Source organism: Saccostrea echinata, unplaced genomic scaffold, assembly GCF_033153115.1.
Source record: "Saccostrea echinata isolate AGI-Se365-2 ecotype Australia unplaced genomic scaffold, CSIRO_AGI_Sech_v1 ptg000020l, whole genome shotgun sequence".
Classification (NCBI taxonomy): Eukaryota; Metazoa; Mollusca; class Bivalvia; order Ostreida; family Ostreidae; genus Saccostrea; species Saccostrea echinata.
Window position 1 is genome coordinate 6,054,852 of NW_026889769.1, and position 18,287 is coordinate 6,073,138.

At 32.7% G+C, this 18,287-nt stretch overlaps 1 protein-coding gene across 4 annotated transcripts in view; it reads left to right on the top strand.

Annotated features, from left to right (window-relative positions):
- The window catches only part of LOC133189992 (uncharacterized), a 39,246-nt gene that overhangs the window by 15,192 nt on the left and 5,767 nt on the right, over nucleotides 1–18,287 (top strand). For 2 of the 4 annotated variants that reach the window (XM_061325452.1, XM_061325451.1), the window contains exons 3-6: nucleotides 4,762–4,851; nucleotides 5,159–5,254; nucleotides 6,075–6,107; nucleotides 6,514–6,566. In XM_061325452.1, coding sequence (XP_061181436.1) covers nucleotides 4,762–4,851; nucleotides 5,159–5,254; nucleotides 6,075–6,107; nucleotides 6,514–6,566 — 272 coding nt within the window. Of the gene's footprint in view, nucleotides 1–4,761; nucleotides 4,852–5,158; nucleotides 5,255–6,074; nucleotides 6,108–6,513; nucleotides 6,567–12,385; nucleotides 12,916–18,287 lie in introns of those variants that run through there. The other 2 variants (XM_061325454.1, XM_061325453.1) reach the window with 2 other exon arrangements.

Genomic DNA, 18,287 nt, shown 5'->3' on the forward strand with positions numbered 1-18,287 from the left:
CACAATCCGGGAAAGCCCTTTTCTGATTGGTGGATATCTTGAGAGTTATATTAATATTAAGAGCTGTTTAAAAATGGAGCTTGAGCAGTTGTAGACTACTGGTACGTATTTTATAAATAACTTAGTAATATATATTGATACATCTATAGTCCCCAACTGTTTTAAGAAACACTGAAATATATAGGCTAAATAGTATACACTGTATTTTACATACAGAGGCGTAGTTACACACCTGAAAGTAAAGGGGGGGGGGGCTTAAATCCAAATAAAAATTCAATTATATTGTCAAAACATAAATGCATTTACAATTTAATTCTGAAATTTAGGGGGGGGGGGTCTGGCAGATTTTGAAAATAAATTTAATTGTCCTTCACTGACATGGAAATAAAGCTGGAGAAAAACTGCCAGCCAAGCCCCCCCCCCCTCCGGAATTAATTGGTCCTCCCTTAAAAATAAATGAATGGCAATATAATCTGTGAGGCCACCCGTAGGTCTTAGGCGAAGCCTTGATTGGGGCGGGGGGGGGGGGGAGGGGAAGCTCCTAGCTTGTACAAATATTTCAATCACATTCTTGCAGGGAATAGCATGGTATTTGGCTTTCCTTATGAAAGACAAGACAGTAATATTGTTTTTAACACGAAGTTTAACTTTCTCGGAAACTTATTGTAAATGTACTTGAGGCATCCAGAATCTTTTACCGCTACATTTGTATCGTCTGCTCTCTGTTATAATATGTATTAATAATGTTCAACAACAAGTATTTTAAATGTTGGTAGCAAGAATAATTTTAAAATCATATACTACAGTGGCGGATCCAGGAATCTTGAAAGGGGGGACCAGTTTGGGGTCAGGGTAGAGGCTCACAGCCACACACAAAAAATTGCTTTATTAAACTTATGTATATTTTGGACACAAAGGGAGGGGGCGGGTCCCCTGTCCCCCTTTAAATCCGCCAGTATACTACATGTATTTGATCAAGCCATTTGACGGTAATTAAACTTAATTTCTCAAAGGTCTTATAGAATTATTAATGTGTTATAGAACACTCACAATAGATTAATGATTTAGTTGGATTTGGCAATGATTCAATAAAAGATTTCAAATAGACGTAATAATATAAAATTTGATTCGAAATAATGACAATTAATAATTTGAAACAAAAATATTTGCCGGATGATGCTAATATTTTTTTTCTCTCAACAATCTCTCTCTCTCTCTCTCTCTCTCTCTCTCTCTCTCTCTCAGACCTAGTTTTTTTTTTAAAACGATGTGTAGTAACGCACTTGCATACTTGCAAAGACAGCTTCGCGCCTGTAGAAAGAGGGGACATGGAGGTTCAGTGATTTTGGCCAGCTCACCACTGTGATGAAAAATAAACATACACATATCTATCCTTCTTTTTTTATAATTTCCATCGCTTCCAAACACTGAAAATAGTACCACTATAGGGAAGAAATATTTATGCAGAATGCAAGGGCCTAGTTTACAAGAGAAATTAGAAACCAGAATTCCAGGACCAAACATAATTTTTATTTCCTCATGATTTTTTCTTCAACAAAATAAAAGAAAAAAAATATTTCACATATTATTTCTGATGATTATGGAAAGCATCGGCCTGCTCAGCATTCAACATGTCGAAAAAGTTTGTTACTGTCTTTGCATGATTTTTCCCGCGAAACGTCATATTTCTTTTAACCAATGAAATTTAAGTAGAGGGAATTCCCATATTAACAACATCAACTTCCGGCCTCCCTTTTCTAAGTTTTACGGAATCGGTAGCAGTAGACTGAGTTTGAAGCGACATTTTAAGAATTAGAGAGGATTTAATGTGATTTGAGTTGAATTGCCCGAAAGTGGAGGCATAGTTAAAGTAAGTACTTGAGGGAAACGGTTGTATCCGTTAATTTTAAACACATTGTAGACTAAAAATCGAGGCGAAGTAGCTGAACTGAAAAATTCAAGATGGCGACCGTGACGAACCTTGTTATTATTATAGTATGGGGGATTTTTTATTTATGGAAAGAAAGGTTAAAAACGTCAAGCGCCTGTGGAGCGCATGGATGTTTCAAGTTGTTGTAAATACGGTCAATGTAAAGAGTTATACTAGTCATTTACATTCATGAAAGAAATTGAAACAGTCTTGCGCTCATTTGTTATTTTCCAACAAGGTGCAAAATCACGGGTGCTTGTCTCCATAGTAAAGGCACCTTGTTTACAAATTTCAACCCGTCTTTGACCTCATGAATAACAAAGCACTGAACACGTGACTCAAATCTATTCACTTCCACGCTTTGAGCACACCTATGCAACATTGTGTACATGTATAGTGTCTGCGAGCCATCAATGGTCAAATCATTTTTTCAAATGGGTAATTAAAATTCTGGGAGAAATTTTTTTTATGATTAAGATGTGTTAAGATTTTCAGTCGATTTTGTTTGATTTTTTTTTTTTTTTTGGTATCTATCAATTTATATTGAAGGCCTGTAGCATATAGCTTGCACTTACTGCTTGTGTCTCATAAATACAGAATTCTAAAATTTAAATTACTGTGGGTATATATTATACATTTGCCCTTGTTCCTAAATATACATCAGTGCTCCGTTCATTGACTTGGAAGATATGAAAGATTTTTTTTCAGTTAAAACTGTCATCAATTTTATAGTCTGTTATTTGAAAAACACCAATTCATCATATCTTTAGAAAAATAAATTGTTTGTTACAAGTGCACAAATGCATACTTCCAATAGAAGAAACCTTAATGAAAAGAAATTGAAGTACGGAGCGCTCAAAAAACTTTTGTATCGGATGAAAGTCACTGGGTGAATACATTTGCACAAAAAGCACCCCTAATTTGAATAGAAGGAAGCTTCATGTTTCTTCTGAAGCAAATGCTATAACTTTTTATATCGGCACAAAATTTCATTTTTTTTTTTTTTTAGATCATTTTAAAAAAAAATCCATGTTCGCAAGTATTTTTAAAGCATAATGTTTAAAAGTAAGAACATGCATTTGTATGACCCTTTCACATGTCCGATCAACGTAGATATTAGTAAAAAAAAAAATCAGTCGAATGAAAAAGAGCGTTAAAAATACCTCGGAGTGATTTATTATATATCTTACTACAAGGAGAGAGTTTGTTAAGATCAAAAAGTACGGGAGTGGATTTCGAAAGTTAATGAATTCCTAAATGAGGAAGATCATATTAACTTGTCTGGCATGAATAAACAGGATTTTTTGAAACAAAGCAATTGAACTGTTTCTTTATCCACCAGCAATGATACTGACGTTAAATTGACGTTTAAATTTTCACTTTCTTAACTATCTATTTTTCATACACCGAGTGTAGTTTTATATCATAATTCAACCGCCTACGTGTATTTGTTGTTGCACTGGGATTTTGCAAAAATTATATATATGTATGAAAAAATTTCTAATTATGTAATAGGCTTAAATGGATTAATTATCTCTTTTTCAAAAAAAAAAAAGAAAAAAAAAAGGTTTCTTTAAAGTATGAAAAATAGTGTATCCCTCGTTATACGTTCCGTTTCCAAATTCCATTGTGTATTTAATGTATAAATAATTAAATGAATTTCTAGTAAATCATTTCAAATACGACTCGTAAGAAATCAAAATTAAGCCAGACAAATTAAAAATGTATGCTTATATTTTGTCGGTCTCTAGCATGAAAAAAGGCTTTTTAGGTGTCAGTTAATCATAACACTTAGTACACCTCGAACACACGCTAATGTATTCATACTAATCGCACGCTTGATTGACGCTCCGCCTTCTCATTCAAATAATACAATGACCTGCATAGCTGTAATGGCGAAATCGGGATTTTACAGTGAAGTATACGATTTTATTTAGTCGATATAATGTATAAATTGAAAGTCTCTTTCCCAAAAAAATCTTTTATGAGAATCTATACAGACTATGCTTGAAGACTTTAGCTATAATATAACAATGTTTTGATTTGAAAATGTAAATTTCTGCATTTAAAAAGGGGTGAGAAAGCAGTGTTATGAGGATTCATTCTTTATCATCATTGTTTACTAAAATATGATCTATTAGTGAAGAGCCCATTTCAGAGATTCTGGTTGGACTTGAAATCAATTGACTAAGACCAAACAAATTAAGAACAATTGCTTATATCCTTCATATACATGTAATGGATTTTTCTTATTTTGCATACAAATATTAAAATAATCAAGAATAATGTTATCTAAATCAGATCTTAAGCACTCTAGGCACTCCTCAAAATGTCCAAGAAACTGTTGATCCTGGGGTGGTCTATAAACTGTGCCCACTATAAATGGTTCTGTTTTTGGTAAGTAGATTTCTGCCCAGACTGATTCTATATTGTTTGAATTAATCTCTTATTGGGAGATCGCAAACTTGTTGTTGATGAACATGCACACACCTCTGCCATTCCTATTCCTATCTTTGCGGATTACAGAGTAGCCCTCAATATGGATTTCTGCGTCATTAACTGAAGAATCTAGCCATGGATAAAGTATAAAGTAATTTATGAAGACCAGAGTGTTATCCTGACATACATATGTACCCTTGCACTGCACATTATTTCAAAATTCAATGTGGATACACTGTAAAATATGCTGGGAATCATGCAAATTTGTAAATACATGTTAATGAAACATTGCTTGTATCAGTGCATTAGAATTCTTAATCAAAGCAGCATTAATGTAAAGATACATGCAATTTTTGTCTCACTTTCAAGAAATCTTTAAATATTTTTTTCAGGGTCCATTATTTAGGGGTTGGTACTTCTCAATAGATAAGATATTTGGCAAAACAAAGTATGCACCTATGAAAATGATGCTAGCAGATCAGGTATACATAGTAAATTCTATTACTTTTATCAAGAAATTGTTTATGATATTGGCAGAAAATGATTAATTTTTTTTATGTTATGATTATGTACAATTGAATGAAAGTTGCATTTGTTAAGTGTTCATAAGACTGATCTTTAAAAAGGCAGAAAAGTAATATCAAGGATTTGTTCTTTTAAAACAAACAAACAAAAAAAACCCAACCATATATATGTATATTTTATGACAGTTAACTTCATGATGATTAGAAAATCTGATGAAACAGCATTCTGAATTATTTGATATAGTCTTTAAATGTTTGCCTTTAGGGATTATTTGCACCAGTGTTTTTGCCATTTTTTCTCTTCACCATGGGAGTTATGAGACAAGACCCTGTACATGAAATTGCAGAAAAAGTTAAGAAGGTAAAGTGATATTAAGGGCATTGCCATTTCTACCAAAGCATTCATAATGCAGATTCTTAGATGGAGTGTAACTCAATATTATACTTTCATGTAAATTACTTGAACTTGATTCATCTAGAAACATTTGTAAAAAAAAAAAAAAAAAAAAAACACTGTCACCCTCTGATTCTGAACAATGAAACCAGCACGATAGAACTTAGCAATAGTCAATATTGTTTGATGGGTGTTATTCCAAAAAGTATTGGTTGCAGGGAATCTATGTGCATTCATTTCACCATTATTTGTAATTGTATGAAACATTCAGTATAATAATAAATACTGCATGTAAATGAAGGTAACATTGAAAATTTCACTCCTCAAAAACCATTGTAAACCTTGGCTATGCCTTGGTTGACAATGGTTTTCTTGGGGTGAAAATTTTCAATGTTATGCTTAATTGCATGCATTATGTTTTATATAATAGTACACTATAAAGTTTCACTTCAGATAAAAAAAGCCTAGTTTTTCACTTACACATGACAAATTATATAGACCTTTCCGTAAGCTAACACAAATGTTTCCCTCTTCCCCAATTATACCCACTACCTTTACACTCTGACTATGATAAAGGGACATTGAGTGAAGATTCTGAAAAATCTCTGATGTTATCATGGGCGTAATCATACAATTCAGCCTGAACTCCTGCCATTGCTAAATTAATGTCTCTTTTCCAAAATAGCAAAAATCTCACCTTTAATATGATAAAAATTCTGCAGCTGTGATTTGGTGAAAAAGAGTTGTTAAATAATATATGTATGTGCCTTTTATTTTATTTTTGTAGGATTATTATGATGTCATGACAACAAACTGGAAGGTAATTAGCATTTAACTGTTAAAAAAAAGAAAGAAAGAAAAAAGTGTTAATATCAAGGAAAATTGAAAGATGGTTTATGTATACATTTATTTGCAGTAGTGACAGCAAGTACATTATATATAAACATCACATTAGAGGGGCTTAATGAAATTTACATGTATCTTTTTTTCTGAATCATATCAAATTGACTAAGCTGAAAAACAGAAATGTAAATTCTTTTAGCATCATTTATAGAAAACAATGAGAATTTTTTGCAGATAAATTTTAGGATGAAAAATACAGACTGAAGTCTTTTTGCCTCTCATTTAAATGATTCATCAGATAATAGCAGTACAGGTGTACTTGATTTTACCAGTATTTTAGCTAAATTTTATCACAATAATAGTCGTATGTTTTTCTTTGTCAGATTTGGCCTGCTGCTCAGATAATTAATTTTACATTCGTGCCTCTTCAACACAGGTAAGGATTGATGTGGTTTTGGTCAATTGGTGTCACCACTGTTGTGCTGTGTTTTAGTTCATCACTGCTCACTTACGTTGAAGCCCAAGAATGAATGAAAAGCTCAGTAGTTTTTTTTTTAGGATTCACTGAAATCTTTTAAATGTATATTAATATTGGTTTTCCTTCCTTTTGTCCTACTTGGGGCTTTTTGAGTTGAGAACACATCACATTTGATTTAATGCTGAGAACATGTTTCATAGACATGATATTATAAAGATAAAGGATTTTCTACAGTTTATATCCATTTTTCTTATATACATTTAAGTTTCATTAATTTAGATAGCTGTGTTCTTGAGCAAATCGTTTTGATTAATGAAATGTACTTTTAATAATTGGTATAAATCAATAAAAATTCTGTTCCTAACAAGTTTTGTCGGGAAGGTTAAGTGTCTATGGATTATTTGAATCCCGACTAATGAGGTTCTACTGTATGTAACATTTGTAATTTGAAAAATGTAGAAAGTATAGTTCTAGGTGAAATATACAGACTTCATATTTATTCCCTAAGTTTTTATTTTAATATTGCATTTGAAAATTTATGAAATACATGTAGGTGTAAAAGTCAACATTTGTCACCCCAAAAGATGGCTTTTTGTAAAAAAAAAAATATATATATATATGAAAAATCTGTATTAACTGCAAATTAATACATCTGTAGCTTAATAATGATAGTTTCTTTATTACTAACAAAATTTTCTTTAGAATTGAGTAATGTCTTCAATTACACATCATATTAAAGGAATAGTTCCTTGACGAAGAGCCCAAAACATGAAAAGCCACACACACCCTTCTCCCCCCCCCCCCCCCCCCAAAAAAAAAGAAAGCATAAAAGAATAACAAAGCAACAGTCCCACAACCCCCACTTCCCCTAATAAAAAACAAAAACAAAAACAAAAAAAACTGCTACATTAAAATACTTTCATTGTTGAATTATTCAGACATTTTATATTGAGAATATCATTATTTCATTATGTTCCCCAAACGAAGTTGGGGAACATATTGTTTTTACTCTGTTTCTTATTATTATGTTCCCCAAACGAAGTTTGGGAACATATTGTTTTTACTCTGTTTCTTATTATTATTATTAAGGTCTTCCGTCTTCACGGAAGACCTTATAGTGATTCTACTGTTTCTTATTATTATTATTATTATTATTTTTCATTTTTATTTTTCTGACCTTTTCAAATCGCGATATCTCAAAAACTACTCAATCATTTTCAGCCAAATTTTCAGGAATGATGTGTTATCTCATGCCATTTTGAAATATTGAAAAAGTTTGGAAAAATTCACTTCCGGTCACGAATTATTACGATTTTTCACTTTTTCCACTAAAAATCTAGTCCGTGAATGTTCTCGGAAACTGTTAAAAGTAGGAGTCTGAAACTTTCAGGTATGATAGAAGGTGATTTGTAGATGTGTGATGGAAACATTTCGTGTGTCGTCGCCACTTCCGGTCGTCACAGGAAGTGATTTAAAAAGGGTAGTTTTTTGAACTTTTTTCTTTTTCATTATTTTTTTATGATATTTATAGGTTAAATAGAGAATCTTATCAGAATGCTAAATATATAATTTATTCAAAAATAGATTAACCCGTACTCTAGATATTTATGCTTGCTACTTTGATACGATGATCTTTGATAGCGTAATGGTAAGCATGTTGAATTTTCACGCGGGCAACTCGTATTCAATCCCCAGAATGTCCAAATTTGTTCACACTATTGTTTGGGCTCAAATGTAATATTTTATTTATATTCAAAGGGGGGGGGGGCTATGTCGTTCAACGTCAGAGCAATGGTGTTTGACTTCACAATGGCACTGTGTCTTTTTACTCCTTCATAAAGAGTTTGCAGTTAAATTTTGCACTATTCAATCCCAAGAATGTCCGATTTTTTTCACACTGTTGTTTGGGCTCAAATGTAATATTTTATCTTTAAGTGGGGGGGGGGGGGGGGGGGGGGGGGGCTATGTCGTTCAACGTCAGAGCAATGGTGTTTGACTTCACAATGGTACTGTGTCTTTTTACTCCTTCATAAAGAGTTTGCAGTTGAATTTTGCACTAATTAATGTGCATATGTGTGTGATATGACAAAATAAGGTAAAGATGTTAATGTAGCTAGGTACCTATGCAATTGAATCACAAATCGGAGATTTGTCAAATTATATTTTGAAAGTAGAATTTATTATTTTCTCATCTTGATTAAATAAAAATAGCAATTTCAAATGAGAGGTAACTTCAATGACATTTAGTTTAGAGCAAGATCCGCCATAATTAAGAGCTCAAAGCGACTTAGCGGATAAAGGTATGGTTAATTAATGGAATGCAGTGTATTAACACAATGAAACACATAAAAATCTGTATACTTGAAACAGTATGTGAAAAAATACGCTTTCACGTGAAGTGTCAATCATTTTGTTATGTGTGTGTGGTGCTGACTCAGGGAGGGGGGGGGGGGACCTGAAATGCATGAAATCGGGTAAAATAAAACAAAATATTGTAGATACATGTAGATCTTAAATTAAAAAAAATATTTAACATAATTTTATATTTTGTACAATTAAGTGTGAGAATCTCAAAAATTTAAAAAAAAATTCACACAAAGATGTTTTGGAACATAGGTCCTTCCCCCTCCTAAAATGATATCTCGTATTTTTTTTGTTCCAGTTTTGCAATATTTTCAAAATATAAACGTTTAATTATATTTTATGTATGATTGATTGATTGATTGACTGTATGTTGTTTTAAGTCCCATTCGAGAATTTTTCACTCATATAGAGACGTGACCACCGGTGAAGGGCTTCAAATTTAGACTTTTACTCGGCACTCAGGGCCATTGAGCAGTGAGGGATCTTTATCGTGCCAACACCTGCTGTGACATGGGGCCTCGGTTTTTAAGGTCTCATCCAAAATATCCGCAACTTTAACTTCAAAGTGCCGAGCGCATGGCGAAGGAACTATTTTTCGTATTAAGGTGTGACAGGGAATGCACAACATAACAAGTTGTTTAAAGAGGAATCAACATCTATGAAGACAGAAAAGGGACGGAAGACCTTCTTGTTGCCATGGCAACAAGGTTTCTAGTTATTATTATTTTTCTTCCTGGGTACTTTTTTGTCCGTGAGTGATCTCCGAAACTACACATCCGATTGAGGTGAAACCTTTTTAGGGTTAATAGGAATGTTATGTAGATTTGCGGAACGAAGGTCATTTTGCGCGCAAGCGCATGCACGTGCATGCGCGTGCAAAGCGTAAAATGACCAATATACTTGATATAGCTGTAACTTTTATATTTTTTGATGAAATGCTTTGATACTCAGAATATAAGGATATATTAATAGTGTAGACAAGATGACATGGTCAGAATGTGCATACATGCACGTGCGCGCATGCGCATTGATTGAAATAACCAATACAATTGATATAGACTTAACTTGTACATTTTTTGATGAATTGCATTGAAACTCAGAATATAAATATATATTAGAGGTGTACACCAGAAGACTTGATCAGCGCACACATGCATGCACGTACGTGTACGTGCGCGCGCGTGCAATGAGTAAAATGACAGATATACTTGATATAGCTATAACTTTCATATCTTTTGATGAAATGCTTTAATACTCAGGATATCAGGATATATTAAAAGTGTAGACAAGATGACATAGTCAGAATGCACATACATGCACGTGTGCGCATGCGCAAAGATTGAAATAACCAATACAAATTATATAGACTTAACTTGTGTATTTTTTGATGAATTGCTTTGAAACTCAGAATATAAATATATATTAGAAGTGTACACAAGATGACATGATCAGCGCACAAATGCATGCACTTGCAAGCACGTGCGTGCGCGTGCAATGAGTAGAATGACCAATATACTTGATATAGCCAAAACTTTCATATCTTTTGATGAAATACTTTAAAACTCAGAATATAAGGATATATTAATAGTGTAGACAAGATGACATGGTCAGCGCATGCATGCACGTGCGTACGCATGCAATGAGTAAAATTACCAATATACTTGATATGACCATAACTTTTACATTTTTTGATGTAATGCTTTGATACTCAGAATATATAGACATATTATAAATGTAGACAAGACGACATTGTCAACATGCACAGGCATGCACATGCGTGCGCATGCAATGCTAAAATGACCAATATACTTGATATAGCTGTAACTTTTATACTTTTTGTTGAAATGCTTTGATACTCAAAATATGTAGATATATTAATAGTGTTGACAAGACGACACGGTCATCATGGACATGCATGCACGTGCGCGCGCTTGCAATGCGTAAAATGACAGATATACTTAATATAGCCGAATTTTTTTTATCTTTTGATGAAATTTGAATATAAAGATGTATTAAAAGTGTAGACAAGTTGACATGGTCATTTTGTACATGCATGCCCGTGCGCGCGCGTGTAATGCGTAAAAAACCAATATACTTGATTGCCTTATTTAATGAAGCTTACAGGGAATAAAACACCAAAAGGAAGTTGGGGAGCGTTTGGGGAACATCTGTAACGGTCCCCGTTACAATTAATACTAGTTATTATTATTTTTCTTCTTCTTCTTCTTCCTGGGTACTTTTTTGTCCGCGAGTGATCTCGTCAACTACTCATCCGATTGAGGTGAAACCTTTTTAGGGTTAATAGGCATGTTATGTAGATTTGCGGAATCAAGGTCATTTTGAGCGCACGTGCATGCACGTGCGTGCGCGTGCAATGCGTAAAATGACCAATATACTTGATATAGCTGTAACTTTTATATTTTTTGATGAAATGCTTTGATACTCAGAATATAAGGATATATTAAAAGTGTAAACAAGATGACATGGTCAACATGCACATGCATGCACGTGTGCGCACGCGCAAAGCGTAAAATGACAAATATACTTGATATACTCGTAACTTTTATACTTTTTGATGAGATGCTTTGATATTCAAAATTTTTATATATATTAAAAGTGTAGACAAGACGACATGGTCATCGTGCACATGCATGCATGCATGCATGCACGTGCGCGCGCGTGCAATGTGTTAAATGACCAATATACTTAATATAGCCGTAATTTTTATATTTTTTTATGAAAAGCTTTGATATTAAGAATATACAGATATATTAAAAGTGTAGACAAGATGATGTGGACATCATGCTCATGAATGCACATGCGCGCGCGTGCAATGTGTTAAATGACCAATATACTTAATGTAGCCATAACTTTTATATTTTTTTATGAAAAGCTTTGATACTAAGAATAAACCGACATATTATAAGTGTAGACAAAATGGCATGGTCATTATGAACATGCATGCAGGTGCGCATGCGTGCAATGCTAAGATGACCAATATACTTGATATAGCTGGAACTTATTTATTTTTTTGATGAAATGTTTTAATACTGAGAATATAAAGATGCATTAATAGTATAGATGAGATGACATGGTCATCCTGCACATGCATGCACGTGCGTGCGCGTGAAATGCAAAAAACTATCAATATACTTCATTGGCTTATTTAATGAAGCTTACAGGAAATAAGACACCAAAAGGGTGTTGGGGAGCGTTTGGGGAACATCTGTAACGGTCCCCGTTACAATTATAACTAGTTGTGATTATTCTTGTGTTAAATAAGTCCTGCATAGTTAGGGGATGAATACTGTAAGGCTAAAAATGCTAGGTTTGTTTTCACTTGAACTTACAACAGCCTTAGAACTCTAGTACTTTATACTGATAAGTAATTATAATTGCTCCTCTTTTTACAGGGTGCTTTTTGTTAATTTTGTGGCTCTGTTCTGGAACACTTATCTAGCCTGGAAATCTGAGGCAGCTCATCGTAAATATCAATCAAATATTCAATTGAAAGAACATGATGTTTGATGTATATCCATAAATCTATTTTAATTACACAATATGCTTGAAATGATAGAAATTTAAGAAGAGATAAAGTCATATTACTTGTATAATACTAGATTTTCACAAAATAGGAAAATTCTGAAACTTGAATATTTTTAAAATTGAAATATGATATTAAACATCTTCTTTCTCTGTTGATTTCATTAAAAAAATATAGTCAGTTGTTTTACATTTGGCAACAAACATTACTGGTTAAATATATTGGACATGTTTTATTCTGAGTTTTAAAAGCATAACTGAGTATTTTTCAAGCAAAGTGTGTATTCTGATGAATTGTATTTACTTCAGGATGATTTGATTGGCATTTATGCTTCAACTTTTTTTTTTCCAATGTTTTTTTTTTCCTGTTGTGATTTCTTATTAAACATTGCTCAAATCTTTCATTGTTTGCTTAATTTCAGGATATAACAAGTATTTACACTTTCATCTTTTTATGTTTTTCTTCTCCTGTATATTCATGCTGTGTACTGAAAAATTTTCACCCTTATCACCAGAGAGCGAATATAAATGGGGGAAATTCAACAAAAATAATTATCTCTCTATAGCACAAATTAATGTTCATGGCAGACACGTAGTATCGTTCTTGAATATGGGTGGGGGGAGGGGGTGCCAGAAAAAAAAATTGACAACTTACCAGAAAGAAAACTTTGACAGGCCACATTTTCAATAGTAAAATGTTATTTTTGGAAAAAAAGTGGGAGGACCATCCCCCTTTCTGATATTACGTGACTGTCTGAGCATTTTTAAAGGGGCAAACTCGTGTACAGATATGATAGCATGAAAATGACATGGGGCGAGAATTACCCTGTATATAGTAGCAAACAAGTTCTTAATTTTTTACTTTGGAAACTTCATAAAAATTTTTTTTTGTTTTTTTTAAATAATAGTTTAAGTCAATATTATGGGTTTCTTTTTATTTTTTAGTAGAGTAAAATGTAGGACATCTTACATACAAGAGTTTGCACTGCCTTTCATTTACTAACAACGTTAAATGGGCATAAACTTCACCTTTCACTTGGGAATGTACTATAATAATCATTCACTTCTTTTATTAAATCTATCAAGTATTGAGGTTTTTTTTAGCCTCAGAGTGTGTGTTTTTGGAAAAAAAACACTTGAAGGGGCGTAGACACAGTTGTATTGCTAACTTGTTTACAATTTTTCATTTATCTAATTTGAAAAATAACTTAAGTCTAATGAATTGAACTTGCTTGATATTCAATGACAACAGTGTTTTTCATAATATTCGATGACAAATTTTCAATAATAACAGTGGTTTTGTTATGATATTCAATGACAACAGTTTTTTTCATAATCTTACAACAAACATCTGTGTTGGTTTACTGGGCAAAGCTCAGTTATCTTTAGGTTTACCGGGTGTATTTGATTTGCTCATACTAAGTATACACATGAACAGACAACGCTGATGTGTTGGTTTACTATCTTACTTTTCTTATTATACGAGGGGTCATTCAAAATATACGTAGAAAATGTCTCTTGTCATATTATTATAAAGAAGTATAAGATTAGCACATTATTAAAATACATGCAGTTTCTTTTCGTTTTGTCACCATGGAGCAGTCTTAACAACGTAACGTCAAAAACATGATGCCATTACAGTTTATTAAAAATACTCCACCTCTATATTTCACATACAGTCTGGCGCCTCACCTATTTATTTTAAAAAGTTTCTAAATTTGCTAACATTTATTCTAGTATCACAAGGTTTTAATTTTTTTTTTGAAGCTCTGCATTCACCAGTTATATGCAAGGATGAAGCTCCAATCACTTTCCATGACGTTACTAACGGTTTTGACCAGAATTTTACTAATAATCCGTTTCATTTCAGGCCGTCAATCGTCCGATACAGAGTCTCTAAGGCTCAAAACATTCGCACACATGTAAGCGTTTTCCCGATTGCAAAACCAAATTGTAGAGTAGATTTTGGATCGGAAACCCTTAGCTAACGAAGATGATATGTCTTCTGCAATTGATTTCTGTTCAGCGAAGCAATTATTTGGCATATGAAATGGTGTAATAATACTCAATTGGAGTGTTTTTTTTTTTCATTTTGTTTTAACACCATTTTACAAGGATATAACTGTAGACATTTAAGGAATGTTTTTAAGTTTAGTGTGAATTATAGGTGTGTAAATCACACAGACTTGCACGTAGGCATATTTTTCATGAAGCGCTAGAGCGCTTCATGAAATTTGCCTACTGACAAGTCTGTGTGACTTACACACCAGTAACTCACACAAAACAAAACATTCCTTACATTTACATTTTACATGTTTAAATGCACCAAAAATATACTCAATGTTTGAATTTTTCTCTGCCCTATATCGTCATATTTTTTTTTATTAACATCTCTGTAGCCTCACTGTGACGTCACTTTAGCGCGAGTTTCTCCGTGTGTATTTCTACGCGTGAGTATACACAAAATGGTTTTCAAATCAATTTCACAGTTGGCTTAGTAGAAAAACACAGCAAATGTAAATATTACAGTATATTTTGAATAAATAATAAAATTTTGACGTGCCAAGATCCCATTTTTGCAGTTTAAATTTTAAACAATTTTGGGGATGTGGAGACGTCCTTCGGATGAGACCGCATAAATCGAGGTCCCGTGTCGCAGTACATGTAGGTGCTGGCACGAAAAAGATCCCTCCCTGCTCAATGGTATAGGTCAATTTGCAGCCCTCCACTGGCAAGTGGCGGCGTCTCCATATGACAGAAAAATTCTCGAGAGGGACGTTAATTAAACAACAAACATTCAAATTTATTAATTTTGAAATATACCAGGGTATATTGATGTTTTAATTCTATTTATTTAGATTTATTTTATTTTTTTCCCAAATTTGGTCATGATATGACGTTAACTAAAAAGTTATGAAAAAAGTCTACATATTTTTTGAATGACCCTCGTAGTTTTTCATATCTTTTATCAATACACTGTAGATTTCACACTTTTCTTGAAAATTCAAAGAAAAAAAATTTAGGGTATGAAAATGTGAATACGCACAACAATCAAACACATCCAAAATTCGTAGTTTGGATAATATTCAAATAAAAGAAATATCTGAACATGCCTCTAAAACGCTTTTGTAATATGCAAGTCATACGAGGGCCGTTCAAAAATTACGCGGACTCTGTTATTATTTACTCTTACAGACATCATGTAGAATTGAAATTTCACAGGAACATATTTTCTAAAGATTCCAATAAATTCTTGGTAAATTTTTTTGATTTTATTTAATATCTCATAAAATTATTGCTGTTTGATACTGCTGATGGTGATGCACGGAGCACGGCAAAAATGTTGAAAAACAAACATGCGGTATCCAAAATTTTATACAGTTATTTTCAATATTTCACGATATTATACGATAATTTTCTCTAAAATTTCTTTTTATTGTTTTGTTATTAAGTCTTTAGATTTCTGACGTAATATTTGAAGTAATAACAGAGATATTGTAATTTTTCTCCGGTGTGACCCCTACGAAATCAACTGCAAAAATGACGTTTCGTGATTTGACGGAGCAGCGCACTTTTATCAAATCATGAATCATGCTGGAAAAACGCCAATAGAGACCCAAAATAATTCTCATGAAACATGTTGTAAACCAGCGGAATATCCGACACATCTCTACAAAATGTAAAAAAGAATTTTAGACTGTTAGACCGTAGCCAAAAGGCAAAAGGGGGATGGAAGAAGTTCATCGACAAAACACTGATCTGGACTGTTACGAATGTAATTGAGATCGACTGACGTTAAACTTAACTTAAGAAATATCTGCAGTTTTGGGGTTTAACACAAACTAAAACCCACAATAATAGTTTTATAGTTTTTAAGCTGAATCGGAAATGGTATATGGATGTTTATTCTGAGTGGATAAGGTAACCCAAACTATACAATATCAAATACTAAGGGAAAATATTGAGAAAATGAAAGCTCCCATTATTTTAAACGCCCGAGACGTTGAAGGTTTTACTGCGCCATGACTTAATAAGATGTCCTGTTAAATCACTTGAAATTGATACCAGTTTACAGTATTTTGATATAAAATTTTGATGATCATATATAAAAAGATTCTTTTATATTATTTATGACTTTCTGATTGATTATGTCGTCAAATATATTTTCTGTGAAACAAGTCCGCGTAATTTTTGAACGGCCCTCGTACATGTATAATGCTATCGAAAATTTTGAAGGATTCAAATCTGTGTCTATGGCCCTTTAACAGTTTTGCTGTGTTATATTAATTCATCAGAGTAGACGTCATTAAAGCTAGCAAAATCATAACTCAGGGGTTTCAATGTGTGTCTAGTATTACTGGTGCCATATATAATCGCTTTTACTTTGCGAGAACTTTATTTTTGCGCGATTATATAAAGAGCTTCTATTCGCAAAAATTTAAATCTTGCGTACATTTATAATTTAAGATTTTATAAAACAATAACCGAAATTCTTTTTTAAAAAAATCTTGCTTATATTATACTCTCGCGAAAATAAGGTGTCTTGGACTTGGACAGTTATAGCGGAGCGTTCACTTACACAAGTACTTGTGAACAGGAGACCCCCTTCCCCGATTTACATGTATGACACCTGGGTTTGTTATACTTTTTCACGATATATTGTTTAAAAAATTGGTTTAATCATTCAGAATTTTCAGTTGATTTTTTAAGCAGTACACTGTGTATAATTTTCAATTTCAAATAACCACACTAACTGTTAAACCAGTTTACTATTATAACAATAGAACATGACTTGAATAATGAGGGAACATTAAAGTAGATTTGGCCGGTAGATTGGTTATATCAATTTCGATCACATTTTTGTCCTCCGTGTTTTTGTATGTGTTAAAAGTTGTACGAAGTATTATTTCAGTACGATAACTGTTTTGACATATAACAAATAAAAGTATCACAGTATCGTTGTGAAGATACGATACGCATATCACGAACAATATAATCAATATATCGCTGCAAAATAGTCTTGTTTCCTGCTACCAGCCTGAAAAAAATAGGGTAGGTTAGTAGGAAAATCATTTTATTTTATATTTTTATTTTATTTTTTTTTCCGACAACATTTTTTTGGATACGAACTAATACAAGATAAATTAAATATGTCACAGGTCAATATTGTCTATCAAAATTAAATTTCATATCTTTTTATGCACAACTCAAGTGGTATTTTATTAAAGTCAATATTTAAAACAAGAATTTCTTGAAATGCTTGTATTGTGTTAACACGGAAACCGATTACGGTGACAGAACGATGAAATTCCGAAAATTCCCAATTTTTTTTCTTCCAAAATAAAAAAAAACTTTAGGGTTGGGTACAAAAAAATAGGGTAGGTCGGGTAGCAGGAAACAAGACTTATTTTTTTTTGGCCTTAGAACCATTCAAAAACTATAAAAAAAAAAAAAGGAAAAAAAAAGAAACTTTTAAAAGGATATCTTAGTTATGTTATAGTTACATGTTTCAAACATGAAGCTAACCAGAAGCAGGCTATGTTGTAGGAAGAAAAATTATGTTATCCACTTGGTCATTGATATGCTGAATACAATCCTGGCTCTCACTCTCTTTATTATTATGTTATCCACTTGGTCATTGATATGCTGAATACTATCCTGGCTCTCGCTCTCTTTCTTTAATAGTCTCGAATTGGGGGGGGGGGGGGGGGTTGAAGATCCAGTTCACAAGTATCCATGAACATCATTCGTGTTCTTATTGTTGTAGATGTT